Consider the following 22,229-nt stretch of genomic DNA (forward strand, 5'->3'; position numbering starts at 1 on the left):
CACCAACTTGTCCCAATCATGACCTCTCAGCAGTACATCGTTCTTAACTAAATCTTCCCATTTCCTTCGTCGCCTTCCCATGGGTCGTCTTCCTTCTACCTTTCTGTCAAATTCCCTCCTTGCAGTTCCGTTTACTGGCATCCTCTTCATGTGACCAAACCACTTCAGTCTTGACATCTGAATCTTATTGAGGAGAGAATCATCTATTCCTACTTCTCTAATTTTCTCATTCCTAATCTTGTCTTTCCTGGTTTTCTGGATCATAGTGCGTAGGAATTTCATTTCAGCTACCTGAAGTTTGGAATTATCTCTATTGGTCAGTGTTGTGGTTTCGAGACTGTATGTAAGAATTGGTGTATAGTAGGACTTGTACAATGTCATTTTTGTTTTCATAGGTATTTGCTCATCCCACAGCAGGTGTCTTACCTGGTGGTAAAATTGTGTTGCCTTATTGATTCGATTGTTCACCTCATGTTTTGCTAGGTTGTCATTTGATATAACCCTACCCAAGTATTTGAAAACTGGAACGCTGTCCAGTTGAACTTTATTTAACATGACTATTGGTTCTGCTCCTTCCCCATACACTTTCATCACCACCGTCTTGGTCTTGCTGATGTTTAAACCATATTTCTTAAACTCCTCATTCCAGCTTTGCATTCTCTCTCCCAATTCCTCTTCTGAGTCACTCCAGATCGCATCATCATCTGCAAATGTGTCTTTGATATCTCCATGTTCTTCCCTTTTAATAGATTTCATTACAATAATAAATAGAAGTGGTGACAATGAGCTGCCCTGCTCCACTCATCCCTTTGTTTCAGACCAGTCCGACAAACCAGATCCTACTTGAATACAGCTTCTGTTCCCACTATACAACATTTTCACTTTGTCTATGAGGCTGTCTCGCACTTGAAGTCCTTTCATGCATTGCCAAATTCTTTCCCTTGCTACACTGTCATATGCTTTCTCAATGTCCAAAATATTAGAAATAAAGGCTTGTTCTTCTCCCAGTATTTTTCCATTAGCATCCTAATTGCAAATATAAGGTCTGTAGTTGACCTTCCTGGTCTGAAACCATACTGCTCTTCTTCCAAAATTGGTTCAACAATATCTCTGATTCTGGTCTCTATTATTTTTTCCAATATTTTCAGGACATGAGACAGTAGTGTGATACCACGGTAATTAGTACATTTTCATCGGCTTCCTTCTTGAACAGAGGTACAATGATGCCCATCTTCCAGTCCTCAGGAATAGTATTTTCCTACCATATCTTGTTGAGCAGTCTGTAGAGCCATTGGATTCCTGGAATTCCCGCTGCTTTCAGCATATCTGCACTTAGTTCATCTATGCCCACTGCCTTTCCTTTCTTCATGCTCTTGAGCGCATTTTCAACCTCAAGCCATGTAATTGGTGGTTCAGTTGTGGTTCTTTGACTTGGCTCTCCTCTATCCATTGTTATGTTTTCTGTATCTCCATTCAGCAGCTTTTTGAAATAGATCTTGAGTTCTTGTTTAATTTCTCCCTCTTCTTGTGCCAGAGTTCCATCATCACGTTCTATTGCTTTTATGGTCTCTTGATCCCTTTGCTTGTTTTTCACTACTCTGTATAGCAATTTCATATTTCCTCTACTGTCCTCTTCCAGTTTGTCTGCAAACTCATTCCATTTCTTCCCTTACAATGTTCTTTACAGCAAGTTTCTTGTTCCTGTATACACCTTGGAGTCTTTGTATTTCTTGTTCATTTCGTTCTTGTCCTTGTTTTTGTTTTACCTTGTCCAGTGCCTTCTTTATTTGGTTTCTTTCTTTCACCGCTGTTTTCACTCTATCATTCCACCATGGTGTCTCCTTTTTTCTTTTGATAGAACTTGTAACTCCACATAGGTTTTTGGCTTCTCCCACAAAGGTGTCTTTGAAGGCCTTCCATTCTTCATTAACGCTGGTTACTTCACACTTTGGCAAACTCTGTTGAATCCTTAATTTGTATTCTTCCTTTATTTGGACTTCTTGCAACTTCCAAATTTTAACCCTTGGTTTTTTCATAATAAGTTTCTGCGTTTCATTTGTCTTATGTTTGAAGTCTACTACCAACAATCTGTGGTTTTGCTTCTTAACACGTATAAACACTTACCACATATAAAATTGGTGTTCAAAAACCTTTAATATCTGTAAGATGATTTACGGTAGTAATGCCTGCTGATTTATTTTTGAACAGAATACAATATTTTAGTCATATATTTCAGTGTATATAGATGTTTCTTTGTGTGATACTTGGCAACATTTTAAAAGCGTTTTCCTGTGAAATAGCTTTTGGCACATACTCCTCTACTATTCTAATGGCCTCAACTTTTACTGCAGTCTTTATTTGTAGTAGACAGGGAAAGAACGGTAGTCTTGATTGTTATGACCCAGATGCTGCTACACTGTAATGTAGGTGGCGGGACAGATAAGAATGGGAAAAATGGGATTGATTGTCTGACATTCGGGTCAGGAAAGACTCTGCTACCATATGCAACACTAGACGGTACTACGTGCGACTAACTAACACGGGATGTGAATGGGCCTACAAAGACTTTTATGCTTTGACTACATATCAAGGAACCTTCTTTTAATCTTGGAATAGTGAGAGGCAATATACATACTTCAATGTGTCATTGCACCAGCTTTATTATGCCGTTGCTCTTTTGTTTTGACGATTTGTTTGACATGCGGTGTGAATGGACGTATAATAGACTTTTAATGTACATATTTCAATGTGTAACTACACCAGTTTTAATTAATATGTCCTTGCTTATTTGTCTGTGATTTCTTTTATGGCTGTTGATGACATTTAAATGTCAAAACCGGTCCCATGTTAAATGTTGTGAATAACATCTACACAACATGTAATTAGTATTGAATAGGTTGAACTCATCTCTGTAACTACTGCAGATCGAGGCTTTAGGAAACTGCTAGATGTTGTATACCATCACACTGTATTGAAAACAAAAATGAAATGATAATTTTGTAAAAATTCCATTGCACCCTTCTGAGGAAGAGTCGTCTCCTTCTGAACCTTTGCTTTATACAACGATGAGGAGAAAACGTTCATCCTTCTACTTGATGACGTGTTGTAGATGTCAACTCCAGACAGCAAGAAGGAAGTGTATCTGCAGTACCTGCAATATGAGAAGACTGATGGTGACCCAGCTCGTGTCCAGTGCTTATACGAGCGGGCCATAGAGCAGCTGTGTCTGGATGGTGAACTGTGGCTCGACTATATCCAGTACTTGGACACGCAGCTCAAGATCGGCACGGTAGTACTGCCTGTGTGCGAGAGAGCGGTCCGCAACTGTCCGTGGAGCTCCCCTATTTGGCAGTATTATCTGCGAGTGCTGGAACGCTACGAGACTCCGCACGACAAGGTGAAAGGTGAGCTCGACTGCTTGCAATTTCTGATATATTACTCTGTGTATAACTTGGGGAAATTTTATACAGGGTCTCTCACATTAAGTTTGATAGTTGTTGGTAACCATTTTTCATCTGTTTAAAATATAATAATTTCTCCACTTTAGCATGCCGAGTACGGGTATAAGTGAACCTCTTCCAGTCGTTCCAGTTTTTATTGCACCGGGCAAGTTGGCTGTGCGGTTAGAGACGCGCGGCTCTGAGCTTGCATCTGGTAGATAGTCGGTTCGAATCCCACTGTCAGCAGCCCTGAAGATGGTTTTCCATGGTTTCCCATTTTCACACCAGGCAAATGCTGGGGCTGTACCTTAATTAAGGCCACGGCTGCTTCCTTCCAATTCATAGGCCTTTCCTATCCCATCGTCGCCATAAGACCTATCTGTGTTTGTGCGACGTTACAAAAAATTTATTGCCCTCTCGTATCTCTCTCTTGGCTACGTCTGTCCAGATCTGTTTTTCCCATGTGTGTCTAGTTCTTTTTCATGGTCTTTCACATGGGACATTCTGATCAAAATACATTCTTGGGATCCTGTTATAGGCTATTCTCTTCATATGTCCATGCCACTTCAGTCTATCCAGTTGTAATGTTATATAAATATCATCTGATGATCTAGCAGGTATCAATTTTTGTAAAAGAGACAAAGTCTCTCACAGTGCATTGGCACTGCCTACGGCTCCAAGTAGCCTACGCAGTGGCCTGCACTATTTGCGCTAGCCAGCGTCTTGGTAAGTGTGCTAGTTACTAAGCCCAAATTGGCACACTGAGGCAAAACGCTGGCAACAAAAAAAATCAGTTAGCTGGAAAATGTATAATGTCCGATAACAGACCAATTATATTTAAATTATCAGTTCTCGTGTATTGAACAATCTCCTTCCTTATCTAACCGTTGGCTAATTTCCTTGTTCCATATTTTGTTTCTTCTGGCTTTTTGTAGTGTCATAGGAGCTTCAATTGAGTTGTGTGGAGTCAGCTATTGTGTGCTTCTGTCATGATAGGTCAAGATTGGTACCAGATTTTGTTTATAGAGTGTAACCTTGGAGGTGACAAACAAAGTGGTAGAATTGTGGTGCTGCTTGCATTCTGTTGTCGATTTCATGTTTGATGGTGGTCTTCAGTTTTACAACTAAAGACAAATAGAAACGTGAGGAGGGAACAGAGTAAAAATCTCTTATTGGAAGTACGGGATATACAGTAGAAGTCCGTTATAGCGAGATTTAATAATGGGGAATAGTTTACTCGCAATAGCAGGTTGACGTTAGATCCTATATTTCATAGAAGTTGGAAAAATACCAACAAAGTGTAAAGTTGGTATGAAACGGCCATTAGTTTATTGAAAACTTGTGTTTTCGCAGATGGTTTCCACACTGTTTCTTTTCTAATTCTGATTGTTAAGTGAACGCATGTTCAATTTCATTCGTAAAAATCGGAATAGAAAACTTCTACGACAAACATTTCAGTTTTTTTACTCCCAAAAGCGTTATTTAACCTAACTTTACTGTAAAACATATTTCAAGCCTCGGTAGAGTATTTTCACTACAAATTTGTGTGGTAACAGCCTTTCTGAAATTTAACCAGGCAAGAGAATACCATACGTAATTTCTGTTTTGCACACTACCGAATCTTTGGCAGTATTACATTCTTATTTAATTTCAGTCCCTAATGCTAAAATGAAGCACTCTTTTACTTCAGCCTTTATTTCTAACAATTTAAACATTTCTTGGCCACATTTTTTATGCCTTTGTTCCAAAAATATGTTCTCCCCTATGTTCTCTAAATCACTCATAATAATGAATGGATCAGTCAAAGGGTTCTTGTTAATGAAGGATATTACACAGGTTAATACAAAAAAAATTTGAGGGTCATTAAAAAAAGTTGCCGTTACTATATGTTGTCCTCGCTACAGCAGACTTTTACTGTATAAGATATTCAGTTTAACAACATTTTTTTAATACAGCACTAAATTTTGTATGTTTTGTTGTAGACGAAGATAAGTTACGTCATCATTTGTAGAGTCTTCCAGTGGGCTGGGTAGGACTTATGTGATTGATATTTATGTATGTACTTCTGTAAACTAATTCCAATTACAATAGATGAACGATTGAATTCTATGCCTTGATCTGTTTCTGTAGTCATATCTTCTGATATCTGGCCCTTGCTTGTTAGATTTTCTTTAACAAACCCCTTCTGGGATGTCCAGCTAGTCTTTTTCCAAGCACCGAGTACTGTCTAAATACTAGGTCCTTCCTCCTTTGTCACGTTCAGCTACATTTCCTTTCTCTGTTTCCATGTGGCTTTTCTCAGAAACTTCACTTCACATGCTCATATTTGACTGATGTGTGTAGTTGTATATCGTGATTTGAACATTATGCTATGCCCTGTTTCAGACTAGAGTTTGCACTTGGTAGAAGTTAGAAGAAGGTGCTGCCTGGCCGAGGCGCTAAAGGCGTGCTTGGTTCACCTGGAAGGACGTGGGTTCAATTCCCAATCAGGAAACCGAAAAATTTAAGAATCGAGATTTCCACTTCTGGAGGTGCATATAGTTGTGAGGTTCACTCTGCCTACTCCAAGTATGAGTACCAGGTTAATACCTGGGGGCAAAGTTGGCTGGGCGTAGAGGCAACTAATCTACCCCACCAAGTGCCGAGGTTACGTGTAGTCGAAGCCTTTACCTCTCACCTCTCCAATGGCCTTCATGGTCTGTACGGAGATGACTTTGCATTAGTTTTGGTTTTAACCAAATTTCAGCTGTCGGAAGTTGAGTTTAAGACAATCATTTTACGGTTACCTGTTCCATTGCATATCTGCCGGTAAATTTACTGGCGCCAGTAAGGATGCTTTGATGCATAACAGTGCAATGCTTGATCTCCGTACAGACAGCTTTTTACTTTCAAATATTCTTCAGTAATGTTTGTGTCTTACTGCTATAAAGGATCTCTTAGAGGAAAGTTATCAGTGAGATTGGGAATTCAACATCATTACAACCCATGTTTCAAACTAGCCATTTCTACGTCATCGTTGTCAAAATCCTGTATGTCTCAGTCGTGTGTGCAATGGTAAACCACTACAAAAAAAAGAAAAGAAGAAAGAAAGTTACGGAAGTCTGATGTTTAAGTTTGGGTCACATGAGAACAGACACAGATATTATTTTATTATCCATCATGGCCTTGGTCCCTACCTTTGAGTGAGCTTGTGCTGTATGTGTCCCTATCGTAGTCATCGGTTTTCTGTTGGAGAATCTCCCTTGATAGGGGAGGGTAGGGTACTGATGTCCTTCCTTCGAACATTGTTAATGTTGATTTGTCTGTCCTTTAATGCTCTTCCTCACTATACTTTCATCTATTTTCGGGTCGACCTCTAGCCTCTTCTCTGGTATATCATCCTTTCCTTGAATGCCTTTTAGCATTCTCATTGTATTTCCGAACCACTTCAACTTCAGTCCTCTTACAGTTTCACAATTTGACGGTAGCGGTTAGGGTTGCACGGCTGTGTGCTTGCATTCGGGAGATGGTCGGTTTGAATCCCACAGTCGGCAGCCCTGAAGATGGTTTTTCATTGTTTCCCGTTTTTTACACCAGGCAAATCCTGCAGCTGTACCTTAGTTAAGGCCTCGGCTGCTACCTTCTCAATCCTAGCCCTTTCCCAGCCTGGGTCGCCACAAACCTTTGATGTGTTATTGCGACTTTAAACCAACAACAACAAAAACTCTCAGCAATGATTCTGACACAACTCTGTTCCAGTTTTTTCATTTCCTAAAATTTTGGGCCTTATTGAGTTACACATATTCCAGTAAATGCAGCTCTCGTGTCTAGTACGTGATGGTGAAAATGCTGTTCCAGCGGTGATGGAGCAAGCTCTGACGATGGGCTTCTCCTCGGCTGAAGATTATCGCACCCTGTGGCAGACCTACCTGGACTACTTGCGTCGCATCATCAAGTGGGACAACAAGGATATCAACGAGGACCCTCTTGCCAAAGAGTTGAGGGCCACTTACAACCGAGCCTGTGAACACCTTGCACAGTGTAAGTTCGTGTTCCCTACCAGTTGGGATTGCAAGATTTCTTCATGTTTATATCTTGTTTTGTATTTTAACTTGAAAATAACCTTGCATAAAATGAATTTCATATAAATACCGAATGTCTGTGTGGGCACAAGACGACTGCAAATTCAGGACCAAATTGCATAGAGAGCATGGGAATTGATAATTTATTAATAATAATAAAGCATGACCTTGCAGAAACTGTTGAATCTATATATATAAAATAAGAGTTTTGTCTGTATATTGCTCGGAATTAGAAGAGAATAGTATTTCTGTATCGGTCATGTCCACAGTGACAGGGAAATGCACTTTTTAATTTTCCGTAATGTCTATATGTATGTGTATCACGAAAAAATGGCTGAAAAGAATTTAATGAAAATCAGGATTTGAAGTTGGGCAATAAGGCTTTACAATCTAGGCGATACATAATTTTACTCATGCTGAATGAAATGGTAGTTTAGGGGAAGGCACCTAAAATTTAATTTTTAAATACATATGTTATTAATTCATTTTAATAGAAGCTTATTCACATGTACATGACATCATGTAGAATTCCGTAGCGAAGTACGTGCACACCAGCTAGTTAGCAGTAAATCAAGACCTCGCAAAGAATGTAAAAAGTTGAACTTTGGTTTCAGTCTGACCAAGACTGCAATTATCATTGGTTTGAAAGAATTGGAAAGGATGATCTTAATGAAATTGAACTGTGGGGAAAACGTTGACATTACTGTACTTCAGTATTAACTAGGATGATAATGAATTATGCTCATTTTACTCACTGCATTCTTCAGTTATGTATAGTTTCAAAATACTGAATTGTGTGTGTAAAACCACTGATTTTCTTGTTTTAGAATACCACTTTTTGGGTTCTCACCTTGCCAAAAAATTCTAACCTCTTATGGCCCAATTAGGTAGTTGATCCAACTGTGCGTCTCAAGGAGCTAGAAGAACCATTTCTCTGCTGTATTCAAAGTTACTCTAAATAGGTCCATACAGACTTGGAGGTAAGTCTGCAGGCAAGTGCCTGACATTCTGGCATTGCTTGAATTCAACCGGAGACTTTGTGACAAGAGTTGCAGCAGAAAATGTAACCATGGTAATCGCCGGGCTGAGTGGCTCAGACTGTTGAGGCGCTGGTCTTCTGAGCCCAGTTTGGCAGGTTCAATCCTGGCTCAGTTTGGTAGTATTTGAAGGGGCTCGAATATGTAAGTCTTGTGTCTGTGGATTTACTGGCACGTACAAGAACTCCCGTGGGACAAAATTCTGGCACCTTGGCGTCTCCAAAAATCGTCAAAAGTAGTTAGCGGGACATAAAAACCAATAATATTAATTCATTAAACGTGGTAACTTACGAAGATGAAAATGCAATCTTTTCTTGTGTGTCTTCTTGCAGAGCACAACATTAAATCCGAGTAACAACTCATTCCGTTCTAACTGCCTAATTAATTTCAATCCATATAACATTCTCAAATATCCGAAGCGCGTAATCTTAAGCAGAAAATAGCTGAGTGCATATTCAACTACCTTGGTAAATCACTTAGTCTGCGCATGTGTGGGCAACTGCATACTTCTGACTTACCTTCCGGAGACAAGTCTGCACCTATGGGGGCCCTTAAGCCTTAGGTTTCAATAAAGAGTCCTTATGCAGGATTGCCTTAATGGCCTTAAAAGACTCAATATCTAATCTGAGAACCCATCTTTATGGACATTACCTTCAGGAACCTTCTTAAGTGGGGAAGGCAGAAATTGTGTTAGACTTTGTTGTTCTAAATTAATAATATAAATGATTGAGAAACGACTGGGCGAGTTGGCCATGCGGTGAGGGGCACGCAGCTGTGAGCTTGCATCCAGGCGATATTGGGTTTGAATCCCACTGTTGGCAGCCATGAAGATGGTTTTCTGTGGTTTCCCATTTCCATACCAGGCAAATGGTAGGGCTGTACCTTAATTAACGCCACGTCCGCTTTGTTCCACCTCCTGTCCCATCCTTGCCATAAGACATATCTCTGTCGGTGCAATGTACAGAAAATTGTAAAACAAACCAAAAAAATGAAAAAGAAAGAATATCATTCTGAGGGCATCTAATACGGTTGCCATAAAATAGAATCAGTAGAAAAATAATAGAAGAATTATGTAAGAATAGGGAGCCTCCATGGCTTAGGCGGCAGTGCGCTGGCCTCTCACCGCTGGGTTCCGTGGTTCAGATCTCGGCCATTCCATGCGATATTTGTGCTGGACAAAGCGGAGGTGGGACAGGTTTTTCTACGGGTACTCCGGTTTTCCGTTATCTTTTAATTCCAGCAACACACTCCAGTATCATTTAATTTCATCTGCCATTCATTAATCATTGCTCCAGAGGAGTGCAATAGGCTTCGGCAGTCGGCACAGTTCCTATCCTTGTCGCTAGATGGGGGCTTCATTCATTCCATTCCTGACCCGGTCACTGACTGAAAACAGGCTGTGGATTTTTATTTTCAAGAGTAAGAATAATATTAGATGGATCACAGAACTTAAAAGACAGCATGAGAGAGTTACATTTTACAATAGAAGATTTAAAATATAAAAATAAATACACTCAAGATATTGAAAGATCAACACACTAGACTACAGATGAAAATCAACAAGCAGAGAATAGGAAGAGTGATTCCAGAAACAGAGAGGATGAAACAGTATTGGGCTGACAAAAAGAAGATAAACCTCCATAAACCTGACTAAAGTAGTCCTATGTTGGCTGAAATATTAAAATAAAATAAATAAATTGAGAAACCGTTTCTGGAATTCAGTGGGGTCTGTAGTTCTCTCTCTATCTCTCTCACATCTCCATATCTCCAATGTTCTCTTTTTTCTCTTCCCCCCCCTTTCTGTGTAAACCCTTGTAGGCTCAATCCTTCATGGCCCTTGTCTTTCTTCGGGCAATACATTTGTTTTTCTCTCAGATTAGCGTTTCATAGAGGATGGTTGCTCAGTTGTACTTCCTCTTAAAACAATAATCACCGCCATCCATACCACCATCAATCTTGAGTTTGGTGACATTTGAGAATGTTTAAATGTCATTGCCTTCCAATATATTACAGAATTTGTGTGAGATTATTACATCTCTTACAGTGTATACAGCTCAGTACTGTGTGTGCAGGCATTTTTAATTTGACAATACCGAGCCTGCATTAGGGAGGCAGTGGGTTCAATCCCCTCTGTCAGCAGCTTTGAAGATGGTTTTTCATGATTTCGCATTTTCACACCAGGTTAATACCGGGGTTGCAAATTATTTAATACCACGATCGTTTTCTTCCCACTCCTAGCATAAAACAAATAGAAAATTTCCCCTGTGGGTCGGGGACGCAGACAAAGAATACACCCACAGTATCCCCTGCCTGTCGGAAGAGGCGACTAAAAGGGGTGACCAAGGGAGGATGTATTAGAACCATGACACTACTTATGATTAGTACCATCATGCAGGGAACACTGTGGTTATAAGTTATAAATTTCATTTTTGTTCCATATTGAAGTGCAATTATAAGAATACAATATATCAAGTAAGTGATATATGTCTCAGCCACTTAGTGGCCATCTTCAGTCAAATAAATTGAACAGATTATGTCATAACTAAAACATATGTATAACAGGCAAAGACAATGTTGCATGAATAATTATAACATTAAATTACATATAATAACAAAATTTATACTAATAGAATCAAAAGCTAGTAAAACAGAGAAAAGAAACTACCCAAGTCTTAAGAAGAATAAAAAGACAACATAAGGACACCCTGCAGTTAATTGAAGAACAGTTCAGTAAAACTAAATCAAGGGACTACTACAAAACCTTCAGAAAGCAGCTCCAAAAATATGAACCCCCGACCCTACTGATGAAGGATGAAGATGGTAAGCTGGCCCATAACAATAAAGACAATGCAGAAATTCTGGCTAAACATTTCAACAAGCTTTTAAATTGTGAGGAACCTACAGAACTCCTTCATTTGGACACCAACACCCCGATAAAAACATCACCAGAAAACATCAATCCCCCCACAATAAAGGAAGTCTACCAGGCTCTGAATAAATTAAAAAACTACAAAGCGCCAGGAGAAGATCAGACCTTTGCGGAAATCTGGAAATATGCAGGAAACTCAGCAAAAGTTGCCCTCCATCAACAACTTGTCTCTATCTGGATTAAAGAAGAACTACCAGAACACTGGACAACAGCCCTCATTCATCCTCTGCACAAAAAAGGGGACAAAACCGACCCTAATAACTACAGGGGAATCTCTCTCCTAGATATAACATACAAAATATTTTCAATAATCATCCTTAATAGGATAAGTTTTTTTTTTTTTTTTTGCTAGGGGCTTTACGTCGCACCGACACAGATAGGTCTTATGGCGACGATGGGATAGGAAAGGCCTGGGAGTTGGAAGGAAGCGGCCGTGGCCTTAATTAAGGTACAGCCCCAGCATTTGCCTGGTGTGAAAATAGGATAAGTTTACAACTTGAGAAAGAACTAGGAGAATATCAAGGAGGTTTCAGACCCTGGAGGAGCTGTCCTGATCAGATCATGAGTCTTAAGTTGATAATGGACTATAACAGGAGAAGAAACAGAGATATGGTGATAACATTTGTAGATTTCAAGAAAGCTTATCTCTGTTTAAAATTTTAAGACACCTTGGACTACACCCCAAATTAATAAACATGATAAAATTGACTCTCACCAATACCAAGTCAAAAGTGAAGTTTAGGGGTGAAACATCAGAGACATTTGAAATTAAAACTGGACTACGGCAGGGAGATGGGCTCTCACCACTATTATTTAACTGTGCTCTAGAAATGGTAATGAGGGAATGGTTTAGAAAATGTCCCCCCAAAATAAAGATTGGCCGAAAAATCAAAACAAATTGCCTGGGTTTTGCTGACGATTTAGCATTACTAGCAGTGGACATAAAAGAAGCAAAAACCCAGATATCAGAACTTCAAAACATTGCAAATAAAATTGGCCTCAAAATATCATTTGAAAAAACAGAAATTATGCCCCAAAAACCAACACAGCTAAAAGAAGTCACCATAAATGGTAATAAAATCAAAATAGTAACTCAGTTTAAATATCTTGGAGAAGTAATAACACATAACTTAAATGAAAAAATCTCAATCCAAGTAAGAACAAATAGATTAGCTAAAGCACAAAAATTAACATGGGATATCTACAAAAAGAAATGTCTATCAATAAATACAAAAATAAAACACTACAACACAGTTATAAAACCGGAAGCTACATATGCAGCAGAAACACTCTTTTACCTGAATAAACAATCAAAGACTGACAGACTTCAGAAAATTGAAAGGAGGATTGGAAGAACCTGTATCAACAAAAAATATCAGAAAGATGGACAGTGGCGGTTAATACCTAACGAAGTCGTGTACAAAGAGCTAGAACCCATTACAGATACTATGCGTAAGAGGAGACTGGGATTCTTTGGACATATCATGAGGATGCAGGACTCGAGAGTTCTGAAACAACTAGTACAACACAATCTCGTCTCAAAAAATACCACAACAGGATGTAAATGGATCAGAGAAGTAAGAGAGGATCTGAAGGAAATAGGCCTTAGAACAGGAGACACCAAAAATAAGATAAAATTGAATACAAAACTCAAGAATACAAACCTCCGCTTTACCCTTACACAAAACAAACCAACAACACGCACATTTTCAACTGAGGAAAGGGCACGAAGATCGGAGCGTCTGAAGAAGTACTGGGAGGACCGCAAAGCCCGAACAATCCCTTCAAAGAGACCTGAACGACGGACTGACTAAAGTGATCCTATGTGGTCATAAAAGAAGAAGAAGAAGAATCTTACTTAAAGACCATAACCATAAATGTTGTTATTATATGTAATTTAATGTCATAATTATTCCTGCTACATTGTCTTTGTTATACATATGTTTTAGTTATCACATAATCTATTAAATTTATTTGACTGAAGATGGCCACTACGTGGCTGAGACTTATGTAATATAATTTACTTGATATATTGCCAATTTATTCTTACGGGAACACCATGGGTCGTCTTTACTTGCGAGTAGTACCACTATGTTAGGTACACAATAGGTTTGTGATTAGTAGCAGCAGAGAGTGGTTCACTGTGGGTTTCCAGTACCATTGTGAGGAACACCATAGGTCAGCGATACCTGTGCGACGTACAATACTTGTGAGTAGTACCATAATGTGTGGAACACCGTGAGTTTACACTACACAACATGACAAATACCATGGTTCCCCTTTACTAGCGATAAGTACCATTATGAGGGGCCGTTGACTTGGATTTTGGGCTCCTTTAGACAACAATCCTCCTCGATTCAGGATTGTGCTTTGTAAGCAGTCTTTTGGTCAGTAATACTATTGTTTATGATAGTTTCTGGGTCGGATTCACTGATTGTTTTAAACTCATATCCATTCATTCTTCATCATCATGTTTTTTATTCTGGTCAGTGGATGATTTTGAACCTATAAATTTTCATTACATTTCGTACCATTAGGGGCCGATGACCTAGATGTTAGGCCCCTTTAAACAACAAGCATCATCATCATCAAATAGAAAGAGAACTCCTGACTACCTTTGTTGGGTTTTAACTTGAATTCTGGGGATCTGAAGGACGGCACACTGTCTATGTCTATCCACAGAGGCGGTCAAAGGTGCATTTAAGAAATACCTGTAGCCTGTCTCTCAGTGTGGACGAGGGTGTGAGCTCATCGGGGCTGAGAAGAATTTGAATTGTTGAGAAGAGACATGATCGACGTGCATGAAGACGCGGTGATTGTTTGTCCTTGTCTCCTTTCTTCACTCTGTGACCTGTTATTCTCTATATCCTGTTGTGTGTTTCTATTTTTATTCATGTCGTTCTGTTTGTGACTGGATATGATACTTGTTTGTTCCTTTCGATTGCTTGTAACTGTCAGTGTAATGGAACAAACAGATGTGCAAACTGAAAATGTGGAAGCAGAAACGAGCTTGCTGGGGCTGAGAAGAAACAGATTAGGAAGAACTAGGATTGATGAGGAAACGGCCCTGTCCTTACCCTTTAGTCCGTATGTTTATCCTGCTCTCCTCCTCGCACTATTCTGCTGTATGTTCCTATCTTTCTATACACATCCTGTTTCTAATTGTGCATCTCGGTATTCCTGTATGTGTTTATCCTGTGTTGGCAGACTTCGGGCTGAACGGTGACCCAACGTGCTCCATACTCCAGTCCTGGGCTCGAGTCGAGGCTATACATTTTCGGGACATGGAGGCGACCAGAAAATTGTGGAATGACATCTTCAGTCAGGGCCACGACAAAGTGGCGACCATGTGGCTCGAGTACATCTCCCTGGAAAAGTAGGTTCATTGTTACTGAAACACAATAATACAGTTGAATTTCAGTTTCCCAAAGAGCTTACGGAGGGTTAAAATACTTCGAGTTAACAAAAATTTGAGTTATAGATAAATGTGCACACGACTTCACTGTATTAAGGTTATCATGTAATATTTTCCCTTTTTATGGGTCATTTGTTTGTCTTAATGATACTGTGTTATTCTACATAAAAATTTGAATTTCTTGCAAGGCATTTACATTGACAATCAAGAAATCAATACGGATGATGATTGGTCACATTCAGTGTAAGCAACTCGACTTTCCATAAGTTGATTTTTATTCCTTGATAGAAATATAATATTTGGTTCCACATGTTCAGTACTTATTTACACTATTCTGATTCGATAGTCTACATTCAGGACATGTTTTGGAGCAATTAGGCCATCCTTAGCTAAAAATTACAGAATTAAAACGCTATCTAAAAATCGCCATAGATGGGAACAATGACAGAGGGAGATTAAAGCTAAATCTGGAATAAACTCAATGGATGAAGCTTTGATTATGAACCAATTTTTTTGTGTGTGTGTAGTTTTTTATCCTCCTACCTTACTTAACTGCTTCTCTTCAGACGTATTTTATAGATACTGGAGTGTATTTATGCTTCAACCCTCCACTGCATAGTGTTTCAACATCTCACTTTTCACCTATGGACAGGCATATTTTTACGGCACACCTCAACTGTACAGTCAGTCAAACACATACAGTCGAATCTGGTTAAGATGTCCCACTCTAGCGAGTTTCCCTGGTTATTATGTCATTATTCCGAAGTTCCAGTCCATGACCTATTAAATACATGTTACTGAAACCGGGATAGCACATTTACGTCGCTCTTTAGCATGTTCGTTATATTCCCTCCATAAGAAGAATAAATTAGCTTTCACGGCTACGTTGCGCGCACGATGCAGCAGCAACGAATGGCCTGGGTGGGGATTTGGTAGCCTACAGCTACAGGAAGCATCAGTCACGAATGACGAGGTGTTTTATGACAAATAAAAAGACAGCAGGATCATATAATAGGCTATATACATAGACATGAAGAGTTACTGAAAAAAATAATAGAGCGTTCCGTATTTTTATATTTTCTTAAATGTAGAAGGTAAACGAAGACTGTGATGGTCCCTATTTAATACCACACTGAAAAGATTGTTGAAAAGGATCCGCTGGAAAGTGCAGAGAGTTTTGCACTACTCGATCCGTTGTGTGTGTGAGTCAGCGAAAGCGGGTGAACCCGCGCATACACACGGGAGCATTTTACTTCGCGCCATCTGAAAGAGGCCTGAGTGACTTGTGTATGTAAATTATTCCTACTGTACTTATGCGTAATGGTTTGCAGGACATTCAATTATGGAGAAGTTTATAGATGATCAAAAATTAAAGTTTATTGAGAAAGTGGGTGCTAAACTACACGCGAAATGTGTGCAAATCACCCAGATGTTGGACTTTCCTGTTATAAATGAAAATCCACAGCCTGTTTCCAGTCCTTCGACCGGGTCAGAGATCGAATGAATGAAACCTCCATCTTGTGGGGAGAATAGGAATTGTGTCGGCTGTCGAGAAACGACCAAGCAAAGCTCACAGAAGGAAGAAGTGAAGGAAACCGCCTACTTGCCTTATATTCACAACACCACAGCTCCTGCGCAAACACAATATAAAAACAGTGTTTGGCACTGCCACTAAAATTGCTCACAGTCTGAGTAAAACCAAGGACAAATTGTCCCCACTTTTACATCCTGGTGTGTACAAAATTCCCTGTAATTGCGGTAAGTTATACATTGGCCAAACATGCCGGTCCATTGGTACCTGTATCAACCAACCAGACAAATCGGCAATAGCTGAGCGCGCTCTATCGTTGGCTCATGATGTCATGTTCCAAGATGCTTGAGCTCTTACCCACACTAGACACTACAGGTCCAGGATTATACGGGAAGCTGTGGAAATACGTAGAAATCCTAACAATTTCAACAGGGACACCAGCTATCAATTAAGTAAATACCTGGTTGCCAGCCATTAAGAATTTACGTAGGTAGTTCCCTTCCTTGTCCTTTCACTATTGTTATTTCGTCTCGGTGTTTTCCAAATTCGTAAGTTCCTCGTCGCCAGATGTTTCATTCCAGGCTTGTGTCTATATCGTACATCTGTCAATGTCATATATTATGTACACACGTTATCTGAACCGCTTAGACTGATTTTATGGTTCGGTTAGCTTCCGCTTCGAACGCTAGCGTTGTGCCACGTCCTTGGGAGCCATCTGTTGGCCAATGAACGTACCATTTCGACTTCTATTATAATGTCTAAATTTTAAAGTGTCATTGTTTAAGAAGCCTTTCTCGTGGACAGTCGAGATTTCTTCTGAGGACGCATAGCACAGTTCTCTGCGAAATGTAAAGAATTTCACCTTATTTTCTTGACACGGCATAAGCCCAAAAGCCTATACAGTATCATGTCTATAGAAATGAAATGATATTGGAGGGTGTTGCTGGAATGAAAGATGACAGGGTAAACTGGAGTACCCGGAGAAAAACCTGTCCCGCCTCTGCTTTGACCAGCACAAATCTCACATGGAGTGACCGGGATTTGAACCACGGAACCCAGTGGGAGGAGGCTGCCGCCTGAGCCACGGAGGCTTTATTCCTGTTATAACTTTAGAGATAATTGTCAGCGACGTGTAGCCTATAGTTCGCGTTTCTAAGAACGTTTTTCCTTGAAGTTTTACTGTGTTGGTGTTCTTAAAATGTATTATTTATTTATTTCATTAATTATAATTGTAAACACTTGTTTCTTTGTTTTCATTGTAATTATTTTTTCGTTTAAATCTAACCTTAAATTTAACAGCGTAATTTTTTTAGCACGTCCCTTCTTTAGGAATTTTTTTTTTTCAGTCCCCACAGAAACGTCCTGGCCAGTTTTGGTTGTATACCTTTTTTTCTTTTCTTTGTCTTTTTTACATAATAGGATACAGGTACTACATCCACCCCGTCAACAGACACCCGTACCTACAACCGTTCATTTTCCTTAGGCCCTCTCCATCACGTTACCACAGGCTTTAGGAGTACTCTGGCTCAACATCAAAGACATTACCGACCTATGGCTGTGCAAGTATACTTGCGCTTTTCATTTATGTACCCATTGCCAATAGGCAGTAATATTTGGTCTTTGAACGTTAAAAGCTTGGTGTAAAATTGCGAATAATCGTTACATTCCATTATGGCAAACCACATCACATAAGAGTGTTAAGGTATTAGCCCCAGTTAAGAATTCTTGGTAAATCTGACACTGAACGCAAGTGGAAAACTTGAAATTTTCATCACCAAATGGAAACCGAAAATAATTTATGCAGTAGAGGGTTAAGTGATTTATTCAGCCCACATCCCACTTAACTGCAAGGTATGTTTAGCACACCTGCTGTTCTCTTTGTAGGTGCTACGGAGACACGAAACATCTGAGACGCTTATTCCAGCGAGCTCTCGCTTCGGTCCAGGATTGGCCTGAGAGCATCGGAGAGGCTTGGCTCAACTTCGAGAGGGACGAGGGCACTTTGGAGTCTTTTGAGGCGTGTGAAGCTAAATATAAGGCAAGGTGAGTCCATTACACCTGATTATTGAAAGCCTGGATTTCTTATGTTCAGGTGGTTGTGTTCTATCTTCATGAGTTACTGCAGAATATTGTTGGTAATTTCCTCTGCAAAAGAGCGAGGTGCATGGAAGTTTGATGAAATACTGTGCAGAATTTTCTGTGTATTATTTTTCTTTTACTGAATATGCTAACGAGCAATTGATTTAGAGATAGCCGGGTCGAGTGGCTGTGACGGTCAAGGCGCCAGCCTTCTCACCCCAACCTTGGCAGGTTTGATCCGGGCTCACTCCGATGGTATTTGAAGGTGCTCAGATACGTCAGCCTCGTGTCGATAGTATTTACTGGTTTACATAAAATCAACTTCATGGTCCGTATCGCACTTGAACAGATTAACAACTAAGTATTTTTTATTTTCCACCTTGTCGATCGATACATTAGTAACTGGTACTTTATCTCATTTGTCCAAACAATGCTTTTCCATGTTTTTAGGGTTTAGTAGTGTTTAGTAGTGATGATTGTATCTGATTCTCCTCAAATGTTAAAGTCACTCCAGTATAAAGCAACTACTATAGGCTTGTCACTGATTACGTCAAAATATTCTGGCTTTCCCCAGGGTAAATTGTGCAGTGGTACAGATGTTCCAGATCTTGGAGTGCACTGCAGTCACAGGCATCATTTTGTGTATGACCGTAGTTCTTGCCTTACAAGTTCTTATCCTATTAAGCATCCTCCATACCAGTTATGGTTGTGAAGCATAAATTGTAATCCTCTCCCCTCTGTTGGATTATTCCAGTCGAGTAGTGTCGACTGTTGCTCCAGTACTGGTTTCTCAGAGCGCTTGCAGGCTTGATGTTGTTCATATACTCCTCCATGACTTGAGACAACGTATTACTGCTGGGTAACTGAACAGAAGATGGCGATTGTCCACTACATCTTTCCCATCAGATTGCCGTCAAACAGGGCGTGGTGCTAAACCACATGTGTAAAATACCATTTCAACATTTTCAACAAATATACCGTATAATCCTGAATACCATGCGCCACCGAATAAGGCCCGCACCCTAAATTTGAGACTGAAAAATATGGGAAAAAAATAAAAATCAATTAACTTACATACCTATTTAATTTTCTTCAAATAAACCACGAATATAAATTCAAACAGCTTACAATTAATGAAATAATCACAAAAATCGTAAATAAAATCGGTCCAATACTCAGATCATTCACAATTCACCGTCGTCATCTGAAGTTTCACCATAGGAACTTTCGTCGCTGGGGCATCTTTCCACAAATAGTCGTCCTCACTGCCGTCTACTGAATTTGAAATTCCACATTTCTTAAAGCTTTTGGACACTAGATCATTGGTAATGCGCGCCCATGCGGTCTTGATCCAGCTGCATATTAGTCCCACGTCAGGCCTCTTTACTCGTCCGGTTGGTGTTAACGCGTGATCACCATCAGACATCCATTCATTGTACAACGGTTTCATTGCAGTTTTGAAAGGCTGATTCACACACACATCCAACAGCTGTAGAATAGACGTGAGTCCTCCGGGAATTATCGCAAGATCGGTTTTTCCTTTCCTCATCATATCTTTTCCGGCGTCGGTTGTATGTCCTCGCTAACTGTCCAACACAAGCATGTTTCATTTTTTAACAAAGCTCCCGGGCGACGTTGCCAAACGCACTTCACCCAGTCCTCAACTAACGCACCGTCCATCTAGCCGAACTCGTGCTCTAACGAGATCGGACGGCCAGTTTCCTTGCGGAAGTGTTTTCCTTTTCAGAACCACATGAGGGATTTGGTTCCATCTGCTAATACGCACAAATTACCCTGCATCGTTGATTTTTGTCACCACCTGTTCTGATGGTTACACTTTAGAAACCTTCGTATCCACTGTATTTTCCGTCATTTCAAAATAGACAGGTGTCTGGTCTGCATTCCCAATTTACAACAGCAAATAAGAATTTTGCTTCCTTAAATGAATAATGTGACGCTGAGAGGCCATTAATTTTTCTTCATATGCCCCAGGGAGACGTTGTCAAATAGACGTACGTCTCCGAATTCGCAATCCCTTTCTCCGATAAAAGTTTCGGATCCATCGCGGCTTGCAGTAAAACCCTGTGTTTTGAGTTCTTTCGAGATCTCTAGTGCTTTCAATTGACACGTTTCACTGGAAACACCATATCCTAACTTACGTTCTTCTATCACAAATTTGTGGAGTCATTCTTCAATTTCTGGAAACACTGCACTCCGCCGCGGAACGCTCTGCGATCGCCATTACATTTTAGAATTTTTCCTTCTTCCACCAATCACGAATACACGATTCATCAGTATTGTACTTTCTGTCAACGGCACAATTTCCGTGTATTTCAGCTTCGCTTAAAACTTGAAGTTTTTCACGCACAGTAAATGACTGCAGACGCTGTTTTGAATCCATCACTTACTATCGAGACAGCACTTTCACGGGACAGATACGGAACTCGAATGTGAGCGAGGTAGACTTCCGTATTATTATTTATAAATTTCATTTTCCGTATTGACAGATTCAAAGTATAGATAAGTAATGTGTTTTTCCACCAATCAATACACAATTTATTTTAATAGATTAAACTAGTACCGGTTTCGGCTCTTTAACGGCCATCATCAGCTAGTACACGATTTGTTTTCGCCATTAGACAATTCACAAGTTGTTATGGTATTAGGCATCCGGATGTCTAATGGGGGATGGAAATGTATACAATAGCATATAATTAAAATGTCAGTAGTCAGGGTAAAAAGTTACAAATTAGAACATGAGTATGTAAAACATATTAAAACACACAGGCCACAGTATATAACACTTAAAAAGTTTCAACACATTAAAATGGTACGTGTAGTTAGACACTTGTTAAAAAATTTTAATTCATGCTACATAGAATCCATTCTTATCTATACTTAGACTTCCGTAACCAACAGTCTCGACTCTCGCAAAGTACGATATCCTGTGAGATCAGCTATTCGCCCACCCAGCATGCCAGCAACACTTGTGAAACAAATGACGATAGAGCATCTGCAGCAGCGGCTTTCATATTTACCCATATTCTTTGATTTACCATATTTCATTATCTTACATTTCGCGTTTACATGTCACTAGAACCGTATTGAGAAAAAATTGAACTTGTTTTCTAGAATGCAACTAAAACACAATAAGACCTGAATGCCTGTTTGTGTGTGGTATATTTAGTACAGTAACCATATTCAAATCTATTTCAATACTCCATGTAAACGTAGTAAATATTTATAAGAATGAATGGCTTGAATACGACACGCACCCAACATTAGAACCAATATTTTGGGAAAAATAAGTGTGGGTGGTATTCAGGATTATACGGTATGTAACTTTTTTAAGGTTGCAACAAACAGTATTGAATAGGTAGAAACCTTTAGCTTTTGTTTTACGCCAAAGATATATTTTGCACAGTTGCTGGATGTGTTCCCCACATACGCCCTGTTGTACCCTGTTCTAACCTTAATGTCAACAGACTGGCAGTGTCCTTTAACTGAACGTGAACGATCAAGTTGAATCCCGAGGTATTTGATGGCTGAGGAGATCTAGAATTGTCTTCCTTCCCAACAGATAGTCAGTTTTTAGCATGAATAGAAATAGATATTGTTCGACTGCTGCTCGGCCCGAAGGCCTGCAGATTATGAGGTGCCTACTATTTACTATCTCATTCACTACTTTTGAAATCAATGTAAGTCAATTCAGGAACGTTAATTTATTTCTTAATTAT

General features: G+C 39.6%; 1 protein-coding gene across 3 annotated transcripts in view; it reads left to right on the forward strand.

Annotated features, from left to right (window-relative positions):
• LOC136885906 (squamous cell carcinoma antigen recognized by T-cells 3) overlaps positions 1 to 22,229 on the forward strand; it is a 115,643-nt gene that overhangs the window by 25,506 nt on the left and 67,908 nt on the right. For all 3 annotated transcript variants that reach the window (XM_067158594.2, XM_067158595.2, XM_067158596.2), the window contains exons 6-9: positions 3,110 to 3,404; positions 7,278 to 7,460; positions 14,675 to 14,843; positions 18,298 to 18,456. In XM_067158594.2, the coding sequence (XP_067014695.2) occupies positions 3,110 to 3,404; positions 7,278 to 7,460; positions 14,675 to 14,843; positions 18,298 to 18,456 (806 nt within the window). The remainder of the gene's footprint in view (positions 1 to 3,109; positions 3,405 to 7,277; positions 7,461 to 14,674; positions 14,844 to 18,297; positions 18,457 to 22,229) is intronic.

Source organism: Anabrus simplex, chromosome X, assembly GCF_040414725.1.
Source record: "Anabrus simplex isolate iqAnaSimp1 chromosome X, ASM4041472v1, whole genome shotgun sequence".
NCBI lineage: Eukaryota > Metazoa > Arthropoda > Insecta > Orthoptera > Tettigoniidae > Anabrus > Anabrus simplex.